The sequence below is a fragment of the Globicephala melas genome, chromosome 7 (genome assembly GCF_963455315.2).
Source record: "Globicephala melas chromosome 7, mGloMel1.2, whole genome shotgun sequence".
NCBI lineage: Eukaryota > Metazoa > Chordata > Mammalia > Artiodactyla > Delphinidae > Globicephala > Globicephala melas.
Genome location: NC_083320.1, coordinates 72,202,267 through 72,225,306, shown reverse-complemented (window position 1 = coordinate 72,225,306; position 23,040 = coordinate 72,202,267). Strand labels below are relative to the sequence as shown.

The 23,040-nt window shown below is 40.8% G+C and overlaps 1 protein-coding gene across 1 annotated transcript; it reads left to right on the top strand.

Moving 5' to 3' along the window:
- Positions 1-1,341: 1,341 nt before the first annotated feature.
- Positions 1,342-21,777, top strand: DAPL1 (death associated protein like 1). Its single transcript, XM_030849821.2, has 4 exons — positions 1,342-1,399; positions 9,503-9,590; positions 13,636-13,696; positions 21,661-21,777. The coding sequence occupies exons 1-4, from the start codon at positions 1,342-1,344 to the stop codon at positions 21,775-21,777; spliced, it is 324 nt and encodes a 107-aa protein (XP_030705681.1).
- The last annotated feature ends 1,263 nt before the right edge of the window (positions 21,778-23,040 follow it).

The following is a 23,040-nucleotide window of genomic DNA, read 5'->3' as shown; positions in this document are numbered from 1 at the left end:
TTCCTTAATAGTTAATGATGTTGAGCAACTTTTTATGTGCTCACACGTTGTCAATATCTCTATTTGTGGAGTTTCTGTTTAAATCTTTTTCCCATTTTTTTTTTTTTTTTTTTTTTTTTTTTGCGGTACGCGGGCCTCTCACTGTTGGGGCCTCTCCTGTTGCGGAGCACAGGCTCCGGACGCGCAGGCTCAGCGGCCATGGCCCACGGGCCCAGCCGCTCCGCAGCATGTGGGATCTTCCCAGACCAGGGCACGAACCTGTGTCCCCTGCATCGGCAGGCGGACTCTCAACCACTGCGCCACCAGGGAAGCCCCTTTTTCCCATTTTTATATTGGCTTGTTCTCTTTGTATTGAGTTGTAAGAGTTCTTTATATATTCTAGATGCCAGTACTTGTCAGAAATATGCTCTACCAATATTTTCTCCCAGTTTGGGGCTGGTCTTCATTTTCTTAACAATGCCTTTTGAAGAGTGGAAGTTTTTAATTGTGTTGAAGAACAAAGAGACATTTCTAAGCACCTGCCTTTTGCTGAACTTTGATAGCACTGGAGATACAATAATGCCTAAGCTTGCATTTGTACTTTTTCTCTTTAACAAAGCAGGCATCTCTTGGTTTATAGCCTGCTTTTTCACTGTCTTATCATGAATATTTTTCACAACATTAAATATTATTCAAAAACACAATTTGTAATGAGTACATAGTACTCTCATGGCTATATCTTAATTAATTTAACTATCCCTCTCTATTTGGGGGTGTTTATGTGGACTCCAATCAATACTAAAAAGAAAATAAAAGAGAGAGAGAAATGTATGATTACCATCCCTTGCAGAAATCTCTGTGCACATCCCCAATTTTACTTTCTTAGTATAGATGCTTGACATTGCAAAGACTGAGACAAAGGCATCACACTTTGTTTTATAATTGCCTCCTCAGAAAAACAACTGATGTCTTGAAGCAAAGATCTTGTCTTGCCCTCCTTGTCACGCGAGTATATGACAAAACCTGTCACATTGTAGGTGCACCATACAAACTCGATGGATAAATAGTTAGAAAAAGAATTCCACTGAGCTTGATCCTTTCCCCTTCCTCCTGGGAAAGAAAGAGTCCCCTTAGCTGTCTACCTTGACTTCTCAGATGAAGGGAATAATAAGAAAGTTTTCTTCTAAGAGGAAACTTGCCCCCAATATGTAGGTTCCCAGAAAAGCTAGATGACAAGCCCTGTTGCTGCTCAGCAAAGCCCTGAAGGGACCCCGCCCCCAGCCCATATAAAGCCAGGGTGCAGTGGGGCAGCCGCACTCAGCCTCCAGAGCGCCGGCACTGACCCTGGCCCTGGCACGCGCTATGGCAAGTGAAGTGCAAGTCCAGCTCTCCGCATTGAAAGGGGGGCATCCTCCTGCAGGTAGGCTGCCCACCTGCCCTCTGTCCTGCAGACAGCAAGACCCCCTCAGCTGCTGTTGCCCCTCCTTCCACAGAGGTGCCCCAACAGAGCAGAGGCTCTCAACCTCCCCTTGTTCCTTTAACTTCCTCCAACCTGAGTTCCTCCTGTCTTTGATCCTTTTAGGCTTCTGTGTAAAAATCACCTGGGGATTTGTCAGGCCCGGTTGAATGAAAACCTAATTCTATGTGGGAGTACAAGGGATTGGGCGCTGGTAGAAAGGAGCAGGTGGTGAGCTTGGACCTTCCCTCCCTGGCTGCAGGTTAGCAGCGACCCATTCACACCTGGAAGGTAATTTACTGCCATGGAAACATTCCTCCCTAGAGGTCCCAGCTTTCGGACTCAGTCTCCCGGAGATGCCTGTACGTCATCCGACTTCATACCCAGCCAATCCAACCTCCACACTGAAGAGAGCAACCCAATTTTTCTCTCCCTTCTCAGGCTCTGGGGTCGGGCAGTGTGATCAGTAGTGTCTTTTGTCTGTCACCAAGCTGAGGAGCACTTTTTAATAAGGACACTAGTGTGGGAGGGGTTGACTGGAAAAGGTAGTTATCAAGGCATTTTGCAAAGCATCTACAGTTCTTTTCTTTTTGTAAAACAGGTATGCTATTTGTATCCACTCCCTGGAATATGGAAATTAGTTTTATTGTACTTAACCATATGTTCATATAGATTGGCTGAGGCATGCAGGCCTATTTTTAGCTGATTTGATGCTCTTTTAACTGCCTTTCTTCTTTTTTCCTTAAGAAATATCTCAGCAACTTGACCTCTTTGTTCTTGCCTTTCTCCATTAACAAAATTCATTTACTGGTATCATTCTTTGGCTCCTCTGAGCCAAGATTATTTCAGTCATCTTGCTGCAGAGGATGATGGCAGGTATAAACTTCACAAAGCATCGAAAACTGACACAAGGTTCAGTGGCTTTCTGGTGAGCAGCCCAGCCAAAGTCAGAATTGTTACTGCTAATTCCGAGTTTCCACTTCTCAGCACCCTGTCCTGGCCTCCTGTGGCAGACTCCTGACTTTTTATGTTTGTCATTGGATTTAGGAATATTTAACATTATCTATATTTAAAATTAATGATGCTAAATAATGATCAAGAACTATCGATGCAAATTATTAGAAGTTTCTACACAAGGACAAAAGAAAACGCCATTCTCTTCCCGCCACAATCCTTCATAAAACAGTTCAGCTAACACTTGATTTGCTAAATGACGTTTATACACAAAAATCACAGGGATAAACTTCACCAAGTGAAAGTTTGAATGAAACCACCAGGAACTTTCTGTCTCCGCCACTAATGATTGCTAATTACTCTGTGTACATAGCCCACCGTGACGCCATCAAGCATGTCAACAATGCCTCTGGTATGACAATTAATTATTATGAACTGTGACACTACAGATAAGAGGTTGGGGATAATTAGAATGGAGATGAAGGAAGACTTTTGCCTCCCCACTGAGAACAAGGGAGCAAAGAAGCCTCATCCTTCAGCTTGTCTCGCTATATATTTTAAGTCTGAACCAGATAGCTACTGTACAAAATTGTATTTATAGAACAAAAATAATTCATTGCCAGAATTCCATTAAATTTCACCTGATTTTTATAGGCAATGGACAGGTCCATGAAAGTAGGACACAGACATGATGAAAGGTCTGTGAAAGGTCTGACGTGGCCTTTGGAATCAGACAGTCCTGGATTTAAACCCCGCTTCCCTTCCACTTCTCTGAGCCTCAGTTTTCTCATCTCTAAAGCAGGCGGTAATAAATAACATTGATAGTGTAAGGTTGTTATGACTATTAAAGGAGATAATCTATGTAAGGTACCCAGCACATGAATGTGAATCCCTGTAAAATGCAGGCCTAGTAAAACACGTAGCCATCAAAAGAAATGATTCTCCTCAATTGCAAGACCTCCTGATGTTTGCAGACTGCATTCGGCACTACTGCAGTCATCGGAGCAGAAGAAAACTGCAGTGGGAAAGATACATATGCCTGCTCCATCATGGTTAAAAGTGAAACCGCTCCAAAGTCAGCCAGCTGTAACTTTCCCACCTACACAGGGGGTGCTTAGTGGTTTTTCTTTTATGTATATTAATATAACATATTGTACCTCTGTGGATCCTGGCTATAAATTTATGCTGTAAAACAAGACTACATTAAACATGAGGCGGCCTGGGCTCTAGGAAGCTTAGCTTTTCTGCTAAGGATTTTCTGCTGCTTTGGTTTGCCTCGCTCTCAGTTTTTAAGAACTCCATTACCTGAACAGTCAAAAATGTGTGAGTAGAAGGTAATCCGAGGAGACCGAGTACATATGTGATGAACCAGAAAAAGCAGCAGTTCATGAGTTTTTGTATATTCCTTGCACTTTAATTTGTTTTAAGGCAAATGAGTCAGAGCCATCAAAGGGGTCACCACTGAGAACCCCCAGAGAGAATCCATTTTCTGGCTCATTAAAGAGACGGAAGTTTGGGGAGTGTATCCCCCAGGGTGAAACTAATGCAGAAAATGGGGAGGAAATCATAGCTGCAGAAGGGTTAGTATGGTTTTTTAAAAAGCAAACACCAGAGGCTTAATTCTCTCAACTCCAGTCTGCTCACGTCAACTTCTGGGAGTTGATCTGTGAGGTTCAACAGAGAGGTTACGAGACCCACTACCCCACAGGTCACAGGGACAGGGGTTTGATGACAAGAACGGCTGCCATTCACTCAATCCTGTGTGACTGGCACTGCACAGAGCCTTCTAGACACAGCGCCAGTACTGCAGACTGATGATGAACCCTCATCCTTGTTTCACAGAGGAGCAAACTGAAAGTCAGCAAGGTCGAGGGACGCGCCCAGTGCCCCATAGCTGGTGAGAAGGGGCAGAGACGTGACAGTAAAGTGGGCCCAGGTCAAGCCCTCTCCCTCTGAAGCCCTCTCTCCTTGCTTTTCCTGATGAGAGTCTTTTGTCTTGACTGACAGTTTAGAATATGCCAAAAACTCAACGGTGAATGCAAAGTAAGCGTTTTGCAAACATCTAACCTTTTAATTAAAATCTTCAAATGAACGTTCTAAGTCACAAGGCAGAGTTTGCCCAAACCTCTGTGGTGGTCAGCTTTTTCACACACATTCTCCACTGATTAATGAGGGAAAGAAGCTCTTGCACAGTGTTTGGTAGAGGGTAGTCAAGATAAAGAAAGATAAGCCTGCAAGAAAAATTGTGCGATATAGCATTCTAAACTCAAGGGTCAACTTTCGAAAAGTTATAAACTACAAAAGCGGCCACAAAATTATACCTCTTACTCAGAGATAGGAAAGCAAAGTTTCATTTTCTCCACATCAATGTAGATTTTCTAACGAAACTATCCAAAACATCTCTCTCTTACATTTTAAAATCTCTCGTTCATTTTGCGTATTGAAAGGACCTAAACATGGAATTATGTGATTACACATTTTTTAAAATAAATTTATTTATTTATTTTTGGCTGCGTTGGGTCTTCGTTGCTGCACGCGGGCTTTCTCTAGTTGCGGTGAGCGGGAGCTACTCTTCTTTGTGGTGTGTGGGCTTCTTATTGCGGTGGCTTCTCGTTGCAGAGCATGGGCTCTAGGCACACGGGCTTCAGTAGTTGTGGCATGCGGGCTCCACAGTTGTGGCTCACGGGCTCTAGAGTGCAGGCTCAGTAGTTGTGGTGCACGGGCTTAGTTGGTCCGAAGCATGTGGCTCTTCCCGGACTAGGGCTCGAGCCCATGTCCCCTGCACTGGCAGGCAGATTCTTAACCACTGGGCTACCAGGAAAGTCCTTTACATTCCCTTTACATTTCTTTTGGGATTTGTTTCTCTGAGTACACTATATTCTTTCAAAAGGGAGGGACATGATAGATTTTCTTTTGTAGGTAGGTGGGAAGAGTTAGAATCATAGTAAAGACCTTACAATAAAAATCATCTAGTTCAACTTCTACCAAATTCCCCAAAATCCTTCTAAAATATTCATGGCAGATACACTTCTTTTCTTTACTTTAACACACTAAGGGACCAGAGATATACTATTGTACTACGCAATCTTCTTCACTTTGATTAACACAGTTATATGTAGCCAGACTCTGCCTTTCTGGAACTTTCATTCTTTGCTTTCCATTCTCTCCTCTGGAAAAACATAAATATAAATAATAATAACTACTAATTATTAAGTGCCTACCATGTGCCAGCTGCTTATGTCACCTCTATTCCCTAGGACAACCTAAACAAACAGTATTATTCCCTTTTGAAGGATGCAGAAACTGAGCCTCAGAGGAGTTTATCTTGCCCAAGGTCACAGGGCACAGGAGGGGGTAGAGCTTTCTGACCCTAGATAACATTTCCTTACCAGTAAATCCTTCCTCCTCCACAAGACAGCCCCTAAACTCCTTGAAGATGGTACCATAAGCTTCCCTTGAGTCTTTGCTTCCTCAGAAGCCATCTTTCCAGTTTTCCCAGTTCCTTGTCTGACACGGCTCCTTCTCCACTCTGGTTGCTCTCATCTGGACATTCTCTAAATTGTCTGTGCTCTTTCAAGTGAGTGGCACAGAGCTCAACATTTCAAAGGTCTTCTCACTTTTAACTATTGCTTATTTTAACTATAACAAGTGTGCTTCTATAGTTGGCTATAATAACCAGTGGAAGAAAACGTGCAAAAACAAAAGCATCAGAGAAAACAAAAGGAATACTAATAAGAAAGTAATTACAGCACTCCATGTTTTAAAAGCATTTGTCACAAGGAGGATGAAAGATACTGCTGGGAGAGCTACTGAAGCCTCAAGCTCTAGGTCTAGACCTATTGTGATTTGATTCCTCTTGGTAGAAGAGGCTATGAACCACACCACTCCTCATACAGTGGCACACCCTTCTCAAGCAGTCTTCCAGAAAAAGCCACCCCTTGGTTTATTTCATCTCTGTATTCCAGGGCTATTCAGAAGGTGTTTCCACATTATTTCATTTCTGTTGCTGATTATTTTGTATGCCTGTTTTTCATGTGTGTGTGTGTGTGTGTGTGTGTGTGTGTGTGTGTGTGTGAGAATTTAAAGCAGACCATGTATGAAAACAGGACTTTTTTCCTGGACTGTATCTAATATTACAGAATTCTAGTGAGACACCTTTATAATCAATAAAAAAAAAACTTGGTGATTCAAAATGACCAAGTGGAGTTTATTCCATGAACACAAGAATGGTTTGATAGTAAAATATTCATTAATATATATTTATAAAATTTTTATCTATTAATATAATTAACCTGATTAAGGTGAAAAACCATATTATATACATGATGATAAAAAGGCATTGGATAAAATTCAACATGTGTTTGTAATTTTTTAAGCCCAATGAAACAGTAATAGAAAGATATTTCCTTAATATGATGAAAGAAATATATTTGAATATACGTTATATATATTGTAAATATGTGTGTGTGTATATCCAACTAAGTATATACATCATACTTAATGGGAAAACACTAAAAGCAATCCATTAAAAATTAGGATGACAAAAAAAAAAATTAGGATGACAAAGATGTCCATCATCACCACTATTTAATATTATTCTAGAGAAAGTAATATTATAATTATTTGCAGATTATATAAATTTTTTTTACCTGGGAAACCTAAGGGAGTCAACAAAAATATTATAAATAATAAGAGAATTCAATAAGATCTGGGTATAAAGTCAATGATATTAATATAAGAACAACAATCTGTGAAAGCTATAATGGAAGAGTAGACCGTCTCTACAACTACAACAGCAGCAACAAAGACAAAATACTTAAGGAATAAACCTAGCAATAAATGTGTAAGATTTATGTGAACAAGTTACTGAGGGACCCAAAAGAAAATGTAGAAAATGGAAAAGCGTACCATGTTCTTAAATAGAGAGCAACCAGGAATATAAAGATACGAATTTTCCCTTTAAAAAAAAATCTATAAATCTAAAGCAAGACCATTAAAAAACTACCAGCAGGATTTTTTGGAGGAAATTGACAAACTGATTCAAAATTTCATGTGGAAAAATAAATAAGAATAGCTAATAAAATTCTGCAAAGAAAATGTAGCAAAGAAGGACTATCAAAATTAAAATATGTTAGGGACTTCCCTGGTGGTCCAGTGGTTAAGACTCCGCACTTCCACTGCAGGGGGCATGGGTTCGATCCCTGGTCAGGGAACTAAGATCCCACATGATGCATGGTGTGGCCAAAAAAAAATTTTTTTTAATATGTTATAAAGCTACAGTCATTAAAATAAAGTTGTAATGGCATATAAACAGAGAGATTAATGGAACAGAAGTCCAACAGGACAAATGGACCAAAAATGTGAACAGTTTATAAAAGAAAATACAACTGGCTTCTGAAACACAGAAATAAGCTCAACTTTTAATAAAATATTAGAAAGGCAAATTACCTTTCTTTTTCTTATTGGTTGATGAAGCCAAACATTTTCTAGTTCTCACTGTTGCTTGAGATATAGGGAAACAATCACTGTCATTGTGGCTGGTGAGATTGTAAACTGGTGCAACCACTGTGAAGGGTGACTTGGCAAGATTTAGCAAAATTTCAAATGCACATACTCTTAAGAATTAACAAGATCACTTATAGGAATTTATCCCATGGATATACTTGCACTTGTGCAAAATTATGTATATGCAAAGGATATTCATTGCAGCATTGTTTGTGATAGCAATGGGTTAGAAACATCTAAAATGTCCAGCGGTTGGAAATTGGTTAAGTAAACACAGAATGTTCATATAAAGAAATTTTAAAGCAGATGTTAAAAAGAAAGACATTCTCTCTATATATATATCGATAGGGAACTTACTCCAAAGTACATGACTGAATGAAAAGTATAAACAAACAAGATGTAGAACAATGTATGCTGCCATTTAAAAAAATATATAGGTATGTGTATAGAATGTCTATCGATGAATACATAGGGACTTGTTATCGTTAGCAGTATCTAGGGAGATGAACTGGAGACTTAAAAATAATGGTAGAAGGGAGACTGCAGACCTTTCCATGATTTTTGAATTGTGTGCCTTATGCATGTACTATTACATAATCAAAAAATTAATTAATAATAATTTTAAAAGAAAAATGATGAAGTCAATTCACGAGGGCATTGAGAAATAGGTTTTCCTATTTTTCACTCTATTGGAGCCAGTTTTAGAAAATTGCCAATCTGACATTTCCATAAAAAGAATTAACAGGTTCAAACAAATCAACGTCCATTTAGCTTTTTCTCATTTGAGCTTGTCAGATTTCAGATGTGCAAATTTCCTGGGAACAGAAAAAAGTATTTGCTTTGACTTGCAATCTGAAATGGGCTCCTCCTTTTCAAAAGTTGATTTCATCTGACATTGTTAAACACTTGAATTGCTGTTAGGTCATCTGTAGCCTAATTAACACTAATTGATCTCTTGAATGGCAGGATTATTAATGCAGTTTAATTACTCATTAGAACATCTGAGCTCCTCCAACATCGGAGGTTTGGGGTCTGGGATGGAAGGTGGGCATCTGGTGGGATCAGAAGCATCTCTCTTGAATTAAATGCCTGTTACCACCACATGCCCTGACTTTTGGCTCATTCTTCAATCTAGCTTTTGAAAGCTTTGGTTGAAAAAAAATTTTGCAAGCCTTGCACTTTAATCTTGTGGGAAAACAGAAGGGTCACATTGGAATTGTCGGTTGCTGTCATGAAGAATGTAATTGGTTTTCTAATAAGAAAAAATGTTTTTCAGTAAAATGCCTAAGGGAATAAATTGTTATCTCCTCCCCAAATCGAAGGTGTAAACACCTCTGCCTTTTTCAGCCTCAGGTCCCCCTCTCCGAACACAGACAAGCAAAAACCTTAGCCCTTCTCTCCTTCCCACCTTGTTTGCCCAAAATATTTTTTCTTCTGTTATGCTAGTTCAGGGTACCTTTTGATTATGTTGTTTTAGATTAAAGTTTAGCTCTTCAAAAAGTTCTAAAATTCTTCAAATCTACAGTAAACTCATACCTTGAATAACAAAGCAAACTTTCTCTTGCTGCCCTAAATATGACTCCCTTGTTGATGCTTATTTGTTTATAGTGAAAGCTGGAGGAAAGCGAATTTCCAAAAAACAAGAAATTGGCCTCTTGGAGAGACACACCAAGAAAACGGGATTCGAGAAAACAAGGTAGGGGACTGCTTAATTTCTTTTCCTTCTTCATCTTGATTTTTAAGTGACCCTACTGCCAGAAGTCAGAGGCTTCGCTGGATCTTAGGACAAACCAAGGCTCCCTAGGCACTTACTAACCAGAGTTAGAGGCAGCTGGCATGGTGGGGTGGGGTAGGGGTGGGGGTCAGCATGGGAGAGGGGGTTAGCTACCCTCTGGAGGACTCTCTCTGCCCATCCTCCTCTTCCCTGCAGCCAGCGCAACTGCCTCCTGCTTAAAAAGCAAGGTCCTGAATGCACCCAAACAGGACTCACATCCCTGTATCTCATTTTCACCTTAGCCTTTAAAGTACTGTCCCTAAGCTGGCCTTGTGTTTGTAATATGCTTTCTGCTGAAGCAAATCTGAATTAAAAATAAATGTGCTTTTATTTTAAATTCCTCACTCAATTATTTAGAAAATAAAGGCCACTGTATTTGGCACATCTGGAAGGAATTTGGATATGGAGGTTTTCTCCCTGCTCCTTCCGCAGTAACCTTGACACACTGCACCTTTCTCAGAGCTAAGCAGAGAGCCGTGGGCTGGATCTCATGTACAAATGGCCCAGCCCCTCTATGCCTTGGGTAAGAAAAATAGTGCCTTCAAAAAGAAGTGAACATGTGAAACTAGCTCCTCCAAGTAGAGGCGCTTCAGAGCCTATTTCAGGATGGTTTCCATAGGTGAGTTCATGAGTGACTCAAAAGGAGTGAAATAGAGGATGCTCAGATACATCCTTAAGAGTTAAAATGGTAACAGTCTCAGAAAGAAAGTGTGGAGGGAAATAGGCTATGGAATTTCTCGGGGCTTTTTCTTTCTGTATAAAATTACTTTTTAGATCACTTTAAAAGTTTTCTTCTCAATTTCTGGGAAGGAAATTTTTTGAGGATTTTTCTACTTTAAAATGAAATACTCTGGGCTTCCCTGGTGGCACAGTGGTTAAGAATCCTCCTGCCAATGCAGGTGACATGGGTTCGAGCCCTTGTCCGGGAAGATCCCACATGCCGTGGAGCAGCTAAGCCCATGCGCCACAACTACTGAGCCTGCACTTTATAGCCCCCAAGCCGCAACTACTGAAGCCCGTGTGCCTAGAACCCACAAGCCACAACTACTGAAGCCCGTGCACCACAATTACTGAAGCCCACGTGCCTAGAGCCCATGCTCCGCAACAAGACAAGCCACCGCAATGAGAAGGCTGTGCACCGCAATGAAGAGTAGCCCCCGCTCACCACAACTAGAGAAAAGCCCATGCACAGCAACAAAGACCCAACGAAGACCCAATGCAGCCAAAAATAAAATAAATAATAATAATAAAATATAATAAAATTAAAATATAAGAATTAAATTTTTAAAAAATGAAATACTCTATCCAAAATATATAAAGAACTCATACAACTCAGTAGCAGGAACGCAAACAAGCCAGTTTAAAACTGTGCAGAAGATTTAAATAGACATTTTTCCAAAGAAGATATACAGATAGCCAACGGGTACATGAAAATGTGCTCAACATTATTAATCATCAGGGAAATGCAAATCAAAACTACAACGAAATATCACCTTACATCTGTCAGAATGGCTATTAACGAAAAGTCAAGAAATACCAAGCTGTGTCAAGGACTTGGGAAAAAGGGAACCTCTGTGCACTGATAGCTTGTAATACACATTGGTACAGCCACTGTGGAAAGCAGTATGGAGTGTCCTCAAAACATTACAACTACAACTACCATGTGATCCAGCAATTCCAATTCTGAGTATTTGTCTGAAGAAAATGAAACCCTAACTTGAAAAGATACATGCACCTCCACATTTACTGCAGCATTATTACAGTAGCCAAGACATGGAAGCAACCCAAGTGTCCATCGACAGATGAATGGATAAAAAAATGTGATACACACACACACACACACATACATACAGAGGAATACTGTTCAGCCATAAAAAAGAAGGAAATCCTGCCACTTGTAACAACGTGGATGGACACTGAGGGCATTATATTAAGTGAAATAAGTCAGAGAAAGACAGTGCCATATGATCTCTCTTGTATATGGAATCTAAGAAGAAAAATAAACAGGACAACAACAGCAAAAACTCGAGCTCATAGGTGCAGAGAGCAGATTAGTGGTTGCCAAAGCTCGGGGGAGAGGGGATTGGTGTCTGGGGTAGAAAATGGGTGAAAGAGATCAAGAGGCACAAACTTAGAGTTATAAAATAATTAAGCCCTGGGGATGAAATTATAGCATGATGACTATAGTTAATGATACCATATTGTATATCTGTAAGTTACTCAGAGAGTACAGCTTAGAACTTCTCATTACAAGAAAAAACATTTAACTATGTATGGTGAGGGATGTTAACTAGACTTACTGTGGTGCTCATTTTGCAGTATATACAAATATCAAATCATTATGTTGTACACCTGAAACTAATGTAATATTATATGTCAGCTATACCTCAATTTTTTTTTTTTTTTTTTTTTTTTTGCGGTACACGGGCCTCTCACTGCTCTGGCCTCTCCCATTGCGGAGCACAGGCTCCGGACGCGCAGGCTCAGTGGCCATGGCTCACGGGCCCAGCCGCTCCGCGGCACGTGGGATCTTCCCGGACCGGGGCACGAACCCGTGTCCCCTGCATCGGCAGGCGGACTCTCAACCACTGCGCCACCAGGGAAGCCCTATAGCTCAATTTTTAAAAATTTGCCCCTTTGGCATTAAGCTTTTGTTTCTTCTGAATCAGAAAATAACTATCGCATAATTAAAGCAAAGCTATAAGTCCTCAAGGGTGGGAGTCACATATTATTTATCTCCTGACCCAGCATCTAGGACAGTTCCTAGAACAGAGAAAGCACTCTGTAAATGACGTCACACTGTCATTGAATTGCCAGCTGGTTAACTTCAGAAACCTATCCTGCTACTAAAACCTGACTCAAGTGTAAGCCCTGTTTAGTGTGACACCGGTAAACACGCCTGGGCCAGGGGCTCAGGAGCTAGAGTCATAGCTTGGAAATGACCTTCTAGTTGACAGCCATGGACAAGTCATCCGTTTCTTTGCACCTCAGCAAAAGGGACTTACTGTTAATTCTAACATCAGGTGAACACTGCAGGAAGAGGAGCTGCCTAGAGAGTCATAAAGTGCTGATTGGAACCCTCTTAAAAAAAATTCAGGGCTTCCTTGGTGGCGCAGGAAGCTGAATCTTATAGAATTGGGGGACCATTTTAAGGAAAAATAATACAAAATTACAAATATGAAATGGCTAGGGTCCCTCCCAGGGCCTTGAAAGGAGACTGTGCAGTGAGAGGCCCTGAAGCTTCCCTAGCTCCCCCATGAGTCACCTCTGCTCTTTATATCTGCTTTGTGAGCATTTCCATGGATAGGATTTCCTCCTTTTTGTGGACAAACACCTCCTTATATCTTCTAGGAGAATAGCTTTTGAAAAATATAGCGTAGAAAATAAATTTCTAAGCATCATCAATCTGTGTCCATACCCCAATAACTTCTACGAACCAACACAGACCATCCAGAAAAAAGTATGGCAAGCGCAGAGTTCCCTTCAAGAAATTGCACTGTAAGCTCAGCCCTGATTGAAACTCTCCCAGCAAATAACTTGGCCCGAGAAAAGAAGCCAGACACAAAAGAGTACCTGCTGTATGGTACCTTTTATGATATACAAATAAAGTCAAAACTAATATATGGGGCTGTAAGTCAGGGTAGTGATTATTCTTAGGGGCAACTGGTTTGACTACTGTTACAAGTTTGTGAGTGTTCACCAGCCTGTACGTCGATAACATGTGCACCTTTCTGCATGTATGCTGTACTTGGGTGAAAAGTTTAAAAATATTAATTATACTAAGTTGGCCTGCAAGGCTTGTTGTCGTACATGGGCATACAGAGTAGGACTTTTTTTTTTGTCTTCCAGAAGTAGCCAAGCAGAATGAAAGCTTAAAGGCCAAGTAGAAAACCCCCTGTAAAAGTGGCTGAGCCTCTTTAGTGGGAAAGTTTCCATTTCTATGTGAAGTTTCTTTTCATCTTCACAGTGCCATTGCAAATGCTGCCAAAATACAGACGATGGATGCCCTGAACGGTACGCTGGAGAAGGTGAGCCGTGGGGGAGGTGCATCACGTGATGCTCCCAGCCAGTATTCACCCAGCCTCCCAGCCGATCAGGCTGCATGGGTGAATGAGCTGATGACCACTGGGGTGTTTTCCAACTCAGAGGTTTGATGTCCTTGTGAAAGAATCTGCTCTCAGTTCAAGGAACACGAAGTGGTTTTGATGAGAAAAGCTGATGCTCCCAAATTCCTAGTGTCTATTTAATAAATCATTTCAAAAATAAGGTAGTAAATTAAGCAAGAATCATGATGCCAAACTGGCAGAACTTGACGTTGCCATCCCAAATATTTATTGGAAACGCTGGCCTGTTGTTATAAAAAAAGGCAGCCTGTGTATTGGGAATTCAGCCCTTTTTCAACTTCCTCCCCACCACTGCACTCCCAACAGGAAATGTTTGATTTGAGGCCAGGGTGGGTGGTGGAGGGTTGCCCATTTGGGGGCTGGAGGAAGCCTGGGCACTGGCTGCCTTTATCTAGTAAAGTCTATTTATGAAGGTGGTTGACCATTGCTATTTTTATTTCCGTATCTTGAATTCTTTCTAAGTAGCTCCGGAAACTCAGAAAATTCTTCCCACGTAGACAGTGGTTTAGTTTTGGATTCAATCTTTTGTTTTTAAATGTTGTAAGTGAGCTGAGTGAGGGTCCTTATTCTACTTCTAGGGGGCGGGTGCATTGAATTCAGGCATTGAAGGACCACTCTTTCTGCTGCCCCCATATATATTGAAGAGACAGGACTGGGCGGGTGTCCTTTGCAGAAGGAAGGCTTGCTGTTATTACCAAAATCAGGGGTCTGAAAAAGATTAGAGTAGAAACTGTGCAGCTAGACTTCTGAGACCCCTGTTTAGCACTGGCTTCTCCACTTGCTACCTCTGAGGTCTAGAGCAAGTTACTGATCCCGTGCCTCTGATTCGTCATTTGTAAAATGAAGATAAGGAAGAGGATATATATACTTCAGATGGCTGTTGAGTGGAATCGATGAGGTTCACACACAGGAAGTTCTTAGAACAGTGCCCGACACAGAGCAACCTGCCTGCATTCTCTGCTCTAATTAGTAACATCTGTTTCATGGCAATGAAAAGAAAAGGTGTGTCTGAAGCCCATGAGGCAAGTAGTATCAGGCAGGATCTTAATGAAAGACGAAAGCTACAGCCTTCTCACGTAGGGGGGCTTGGTTCGCCCATCAGATAGATCGGAAGGGGTGCGGTCATAAGTGACTCTTTGCCTTCCTGACTTTAGAAGAAGGGCAGGGATGGATGATGACCTGCCACACACATTCTCCGGCCTCTGCCCACTAAACGCTTCTTCCTCAGGGGCAATAGAATGTCCACAGTAAGTAGAGCTAAGTGGAATAGATATATTCCTCTAGAATATATGTTAACCCAAAATAAAATGTTTAAAGAGAGTGGTCAGTAAAGGTTGATGATGCTGTACTTTAGATATGATGCCAGAGCCTTTATTGTTTTTTGTAGACACGTGTGCATATGTCTATGACATAAAGGTTCTTTCCCTTTCATATTGTTCTTTCATATCACTTCTGAATCTCAAAGATAAACAGAAGAATCAAATAACAACAACAATAAGTTGTATTTAGAAATCATAAGAAAATATTGAGTTGGTGTGCTGTTACAAATATTTTTAATAGCAATTGTATCTATTTTTTTTTAAAAGCCGCTTTAACACTTAGCTCCATGTCTACTGGCGTAGGTCTATGGCTAAGACTGCATAGATTACTGGTTAGAACAGGTTCTGGCATTCTGGCGTCAGATATCAGGTGCCTGGGTCCTATGCTGACTCCATCACTTGCTAGATGTGTGTCTTTGGGCACGTTTCTTCACTTCTCTGTGCTTCTGTTTCCTCATATGTAAATGAGAATGTGGTTTATAGTATCCACTTCACGAAGATGTTGTGAGAATAAAATGAAGGTATAGAACATGTGCAAAGGACTCAGCACAGAGCCGGACACAGTTAGCCTGCAGTAAGTGTTAGCTTCTATTCCCAAGGAGATATCCTACAGGGCATCACTTGGAATCCAGGCAAAGGATAAGAGACCAGCAATAAAATCAAGTCCCAAGATTACCATAAGTCACTGTCTTGAATATGGAAGTTGGTGGGATCCACATGGTCCCTTACAGCTAAGAAAAATCTTCCCTGAATCCATAATTCAACGTGAAGCATAATAGGATTTCATAATAAAAAAGGTCAACCTGGGGTGGAAAGACCAATGCCTTTTAAGAAATAGATCTGCTGAGATCAGTGGTTGCCAGAGAGTGGGAGGAGGGGTTGACCACAAAGTGACAGGAGGGTATTTTGGGGGGTGAAGGAACGGTTCTATATGTTGACTGAGGTGGTGGTCACAGATGGTATGCACTTGTGAAAACCCATAGAACTAAACACTAAAGAGGGTATCTATTTTACTGTAGATAAATTATACCTTAATTTTTTAATGAAAAGAAATGCATAACTAGCAGCAACGAAGACAACGCAGCCAAAAATAAATAAATTAATTAATTTAATTTTAAAAAAAGAAATGCATAACTATACAGCCTAATATAAAAAAGTAAGACATATAAAATATAGAGATTTAGGGTTTCCCTGGTGGTGCAGTGGTTAAGAATCCACCTGCCAATGCAGGGGACACGGGTTCGAGCCCTGGCCCAGGAAGATTCCACATGCCACGGAGCAACTAAGCCCATGCGCCACAGCTACTGCCTGTGCTCTGGAGCACACTAGCCACAACTACTGAGCCCGCGTGCCACAGCTACTGAAGCCTGCGCGCTCTACGGCCCATGCTCCACAATGGGAAGCCACCTCAATGAGAAGCCACCGCAATGAGAAGCCCACGCACGACAAGGAAGAGTAGAACCTGCTCTCCACAACTAGAGAAAGCCCGTGCTCAGCAACAAAGACCCAGCACAGCCAAAAATAAATAAAATAAATTTATTAAAAAAAATATATATATATATATACAGAGAGATATCTGATGATAAATTTTCATCTGCATTACAATGATTTTCCCAACAATATATATTGTCATGAAGATCTAACAATATATAACTGGCCAGAAGAAATAATGAGGGTCATAGCCTCTGCATTTATTAACATTCCTTCATGCCCTCAGCTAGAATTATGTCTAGTTCCTAGAACCCATGTTAATTTTCATACCAGTTTAAGAACTTAGAGTCCAAAACAGTGAGTTATAGCCCTATTCACAGGAGCTCAGCAACCATTCAATCATGGCAGGAAATTTCTATCCATATGCCAATCATGTCTGGATACCCTACTTTAAAGCCAACCAAGGGTTTAAGATTTGGGAGATTGGAAAACAATTCCCAAGAGGTTGGAATTGGACAAATCTAAGTGGGAAGCAGCCTAACATTTTCCCTCCCACTCTTTCCCCCACTCATCTCCACACAGACTTCACTCCCCACTACCTTTCAAGGTAGGTAGGACCCTCCCTTCTTCTCTAGTCAGTCTTTCTCACCTCTTCCAGCCCTAAATACTGAGAGAATTCATGTTGCCCACTGACAGGCCACATCATGTGTTTATTCCTGCAGAAGAAGGGTTGTATAACCCCAAAGCTCTCTAAGATAAAAATCTAGGAGACCTGGTCTTAGACAAAGTTCCATCTACCCCTTAGAGTCACATAGCTCCCCTGAGATCTACGATTGCTTGTTTACTTAATTATTTTAAGGCAAGGAATGAGAGAGAATGACACTGCCAAATATATTCGTTCTCTGGATAGTTACAGAAGTTAAGTTTGGCAATAGTTGTGAAGCTTCTCCCAACATAAAAGTATCCAGTTAAACCATTAGTAACGGGGCTAGGTTATAGTGCAGATGGGGGTGGAATGTTGAAGCCTAGTTAAATTGGGGCCACTTTTCAAGCTGCCAGCTATGTCACCAGGGCCAAAGTTAGTGAGACTATGTGAAATGGGATCCTGGGGGAAAGGAAGCTGTCAAAGGCATCTGCAAATCTAAAAAGGTTTCTCTTGTTCTGTGTAGGATGATCCTTGAATTTCATTGACTCAAGCTGAATGTTTTGTTTTAAGCACTTTGCTTAACGGGGTGTGGAAATCTAAGTGCCAACGTTCACGTTGGAAGTTAACACCCTTCAAAGATGAATGGAAGAGCTGCCAGTCTTCTAATACCACCTGACTTCAGGCTCTAAAACAAAACCTGCCACTGACTTTTTAATTTCTAGAATTTCTTTCATAGCTCTAATCATAAAGACTTTTACCGTACTTCTTTGACTTTTTCTCTGAAACGAAAAATGTAGGCTCTGAGGTCACAACTACCCAAAATGATGGTAAATTCTCAATGTGGAAGTTTCTATTGATCTGCTATTCAAGTTCAATATTTTGCCCCTTATGGGATGGAACCACAGCCAGGAAGAATCCTTACACATATCCTTCTTTCTCTTGTGGGGTTAACCTAGATTCTTTTACCCTAATGAGTCAGACAAACACCTTTCATTCTACAAACCCTATCATTTTACAAAGATTAACGATGAAAAATCCAAAGTGTCCCCAAAGTTAAGATGTCAGACTAAAGCACAGGTTGTAGGTTAGAAACCTATTCCTACTTACTTCCGGTCTGGACTTGAATATAAAATGTTCCTATCTCCATTGGTTTAAAATCTACAGGAAAGAATCAGGGCATTTAATGATTGACTATTATTTACAGTTCCATCATCTGAAGGTAGACCCTTTGTAGACTCTCCACCCACAACCCCCAAGTCTTTCTATATTAGGACGTTCCTGATTGAGGGGGTGGGGTGTTTGAGAAAGAGAACTTGACTCTCTGGTTGTATTTTCACCTGTCCCTATAAAGCCCTTCCCCTCCGCAACTTGTACATTTGTAATTTAATAATTATGGGCAGTTTATCTAAGGCTCTTATCCTTGTCGGAATTGTTTCCACTATTTTCTCAATCCTGTTGATTTTTTTCCCCCTAAATTTTGCCAGACCAGTTCACAGATGGCCAACAGCCCCCAGGGGCAGTCTCCCATTCATTCTGATCTGTGGCATTCCTCTTTTGAGACACAGTTGAGCAGAGCTCTTACAACCTCAGTTAAATGCCTTAGTTGAAAGGTAGCCCCTAACACTTGTGCATTCCTGGTGAGAATGTAAAATGGTGTAGCCACTATAGAAAACAATATGGCAGTTCCTCAAAAAATTAACTATTGAATTACTGTATGATCTAACGATTTTACTTCTGAATGTATAGCCAAAAGAATTAAAAGCAGAAATTTGAAGAGATATTGGTGCAACAGTATTCATAGCAACATTATTCACAATAGTTAAAAGATGGAAGCCACCCAAGTGTCCATCAGCATATGAATGGATAAACAAAATGTGGTCTATGTACATGCAATGGAATATTATTCAACCTTAAAAAGGAAGGAAATTCTGACACATACTACAACATGGATATATCTTGAAGGCATTATGTTAAATGAAATCAGCCAGACACAAAAGGACAAGTATTACATGCTTTCACATTTATGAGATACATGAAGTAGTCAAATTCATGGAGAGAGAAGGTAGGATGGTGGTTACCAAAGGCTGGCAGAGGAGGTAATGAGGAATTATTCTTCAATGGGTACAGAGTTTCAGTTTGGTATGATGAAAAAGTTCTGGAGATGGATGGTAGTGATGGCTATACAACAATGTAAGTGTATGTATTGCTGCTAACCTGTGTATTTAAAAATTGTTGAAATGGTAAATTTTATGTTTTATGTATTTTATTGCAATTTTTTAAATGATCAATATTGTAGCCCCTGAATTGCGGAGATAACCCTGGAAATGATCAAATAATGAGTTAGTGCCAAATTAAGCAATAAGTGTATCCTCACGCACCGTTCTCCTCTCCCCTTTCCTTTCCCACCTCCACCCATCATCACTCTGACACCTTAAGAGCAACAATCAACACTGTGGCTTTCTCTCTTCTTTCTCACCTTGTCATCTTGCCCCATCCATCTCACCTTGGCTAATTGCCCAGATTTCTGTTATATCAGAATTATTTGTTCATTTCCTTTCTCACCCCCCTTTACCTTACATTTGACTTTAAGTAACTTGCCAAGTAGGTCTTCCTACCTGTAATCTCTTGAATGTGATTTAGAGCTAACCTGAAATAATCCATATGTTTTAGTTGACACTAAAGACACCTAGTCTGGAAGAAAACTACTGAAGTCAATGACCTCTTAAGTTTCCTTCTGGTTCTAATGTTAAAAGAAAAACGAAACAAAACACTCTGCCCTTACCACACTATAAAATGTATGTCATGTGGCCCAATGATATCTGATCTGACAAAAAAATAAATCAGCAGCTCTTTTGTTAGATTGTAAAGTAATACTTATAACCAATACCTCAATTATGTTTCTTCCTTTCTGCTAGAATGCCAGCATAGACCGTCCTTGGGTTTAATTATTACATAACTTTTACCTTCTCTTTGTAAAAGAAAACTTTTAGAGAAACAAAGGCAAAGTAAAGAAAAAGACTAGGAATTGCCCATAATTCTACCCCTCAGAGATAATCATTGTTAACACTTCAGTGTATATTCTTCCAGTATGTTTAATTTTTTTAAGACCAAGAAGAAAGAACTTTCTGGAGCCAAGTTTCACATGAAAGGGAATGCTGTGTGCTCAGAGCTCAGGGACATTTGAGAAGTGATGTAAGGCACATATGTTTTCCCTGGCTTAGAAGAGCCCAAACAAACCATAAACAGTGATGTTTGGGGTCATGAACAGTTTATCTCCCCTTTTATTTAAGTGTCAAGGCAAGGGCATCTAAGTTCAATAGTGATAAATTAAATTCCTGGTGAGCTGAGGCATCCCTTCCTTGCTGGCTAGGGAAGGTGTTCTTAGGTACCTTTATACTGAATCAGTGGGCTTGAAAACCAAGAACTGGAATGGAACCGAAAGGCCTCTGGGTCCAAATTCTCCTCCTAGGAAAACTATGCCTGAAAGACTTGCAACATTGGGCATCCTTTCCATCTTCAGCTGTCCTTAATGTAAATTCCATAAGGTCTCTTGGTTCCATATGAAATTCCTCTTATTGTCAAAGTCTCAATCTGTGTTAATTTAAATCTATTTAAGCTCATTTCCTCATAGATGTCTTCTGCAGAGATGACCAGTGAGAACTTTTGTTACCTGAAGCTAATAAGTCATTCCTCAGCCTTCTCTTTACCAGACTGTTTATTTGAACCTTATAAAATGGCCAGTTTCACATACTTCAACCTAAAACTCCCCTAACTTCTTTCAGAGGTTCTTTATTTCTGATCTTCTGACATCTGAGGCGTTCTTCCTCCCCACCCCAGGACCTTCTTCAGTGTCCCCATAGCCTTCTTAGCATATAGTGTTTCGTATATGCATAGTAGTGCCAGAATAAATTCTAATATTGGAGGACTGATGAAGATATTTCTACCTTTAAAAATGTCACTTCAGGGCTTCCCTGGTGGCACAGTGGTTGAGAGTCCGCCTGCCGACGCAGGGGACACGGGTACGTGCCCTGGTCCAGGAGGATCCCACATGTCGCGGAGCGGCTGGGCCCATGAGCCATGGCCGCTGGGCCTGCGCGTCCGGAGCCTGTGCTCCGCAACAGGAGAGGCCACAACAGTGAGAGGCCCGCGTACCGCAAAAACAAAACAAAACAAAACAAAACAAAAAAAGTCACTTCAAAACATATATATATATATAATTTATATAATTACCTTATATATAATATATTTTATAATTTTAAAAACTTAGAAACACACTAATGAGGGAAAACCCAGGTTAACAAGTATATCCATGGATACAGAGCTAGAGGTGGTATGGAAAAAAGAGATACTATCAAAGAAGTAAACAAAACTGTGAAATTCCTCTGACCAGCTGTTTTGTTTTCTACTACTTTAATGCTTTATGACCCAAAAGATCCAATATGCTCATTTTTTTCTTTCCTCCTCACCTTTAGCTCAGCCATAAATTTCCAGCAATAATGCACATGACACATCAAAAACCCAGACCTGCTCTGGAGAAGGTCACTCCACTGAAAAGGATCTACATTATTCAGCAGCCTCGAAAATGTTAATCTGGGATGTAAAACACAGCCGTCTAGCCAACTGCCTCTAATATCTGAGAGCTTAGCAAAAAGGACCGACTTTCCACAGGCCTAGTGCACTTTCTTGGTAAATAAAACAGCTTTTATATCTTCTCTTCTGACTTTAGGTAATAAAGCATCTGAAATTGCAAATCCAGTTCATTCCTGGGCCTCATTTTGGTCCTAGTCAGGATCCCATTGATGTTTACGTGTGCAATTTTCTTGAATAAGTGGAGAATCTAGAATACTGGACTACCCACTCCACCTCCCTGGATAAGCTCTTTTCTCCTGGATGCGGACCGAGCGGTTCCACCCACAGTGAGTTCTCCCTGAAGGCAAAGGTTAGAAAGCGGTACACTGAGCCTTGCAAAGGCCAGCGTTCTATGCAAACGTAAGGAGTGATTCTTCTCAGTGTGTTTGTATAACATGCTCAAGTTTTCACTTGAGGTGAAATGTCTTTTCCAGTTTCCCACATAAATACATAGTTTGTTTTGAAGGTTTGGTGAGGGAAAATGAAAGTATTAGGTTTATTACAGACATATTCTCTTCTGCAAAGCAATCAGGTCGGAAAGTAGAATTCTAGTTTCAAGGGGAGATTTACTCAGGGCCTCCCACAAAGTTGATGCTCTAGAACTGAGGGGCCCTGATGCTACAGGACATTGTGGTTGGGGTATAGAAGTTGGTTTTAACTGGAGGTGGAGGTGAGAGGGAAACCTGCTGTAGCTCTTCTACCCTCCGACACACACACACACACACACACACACTTCATATGCTCACAGGTGAATAGCCAAAGCATCCTCAGGTGACAGTAGGGGACAACCACATTTTTCTTGCCACAGAAGTTAGCTGCCACTCATAGTTCCACCATTCTGCACCTCTAACTAATAATGCTATCCAACAGTCAGCAGTTCTCTCTACCCAAGGAAGGGGTCAGCACTCCAGCCCATCATTTTACAGGTTGACAGCCCTTGGAGTATGACCTGATGCCAAGACTTTCTCTGATTCCTGGAAGTCCAAAGGCACCTGGCGAAGGTCCAGTGGTCATGATGTTGCACCCCACCTCCTCTCCTGAATTGTTCGGCTCTTTTCAGGATTAAGAGAACTGTTTGAGACAATAGCCAGCTTCAGTCAGCGCCAGCATGAATCAATAAGGCAGTTAGTCCTGACCACCCCACGCTGGCTTAGCTCAGTTCCCAGTCCTCTGGGACTATTGTCAGAAATATTCCAAAAAGGTAAATGTTGCAAGGCAAATAA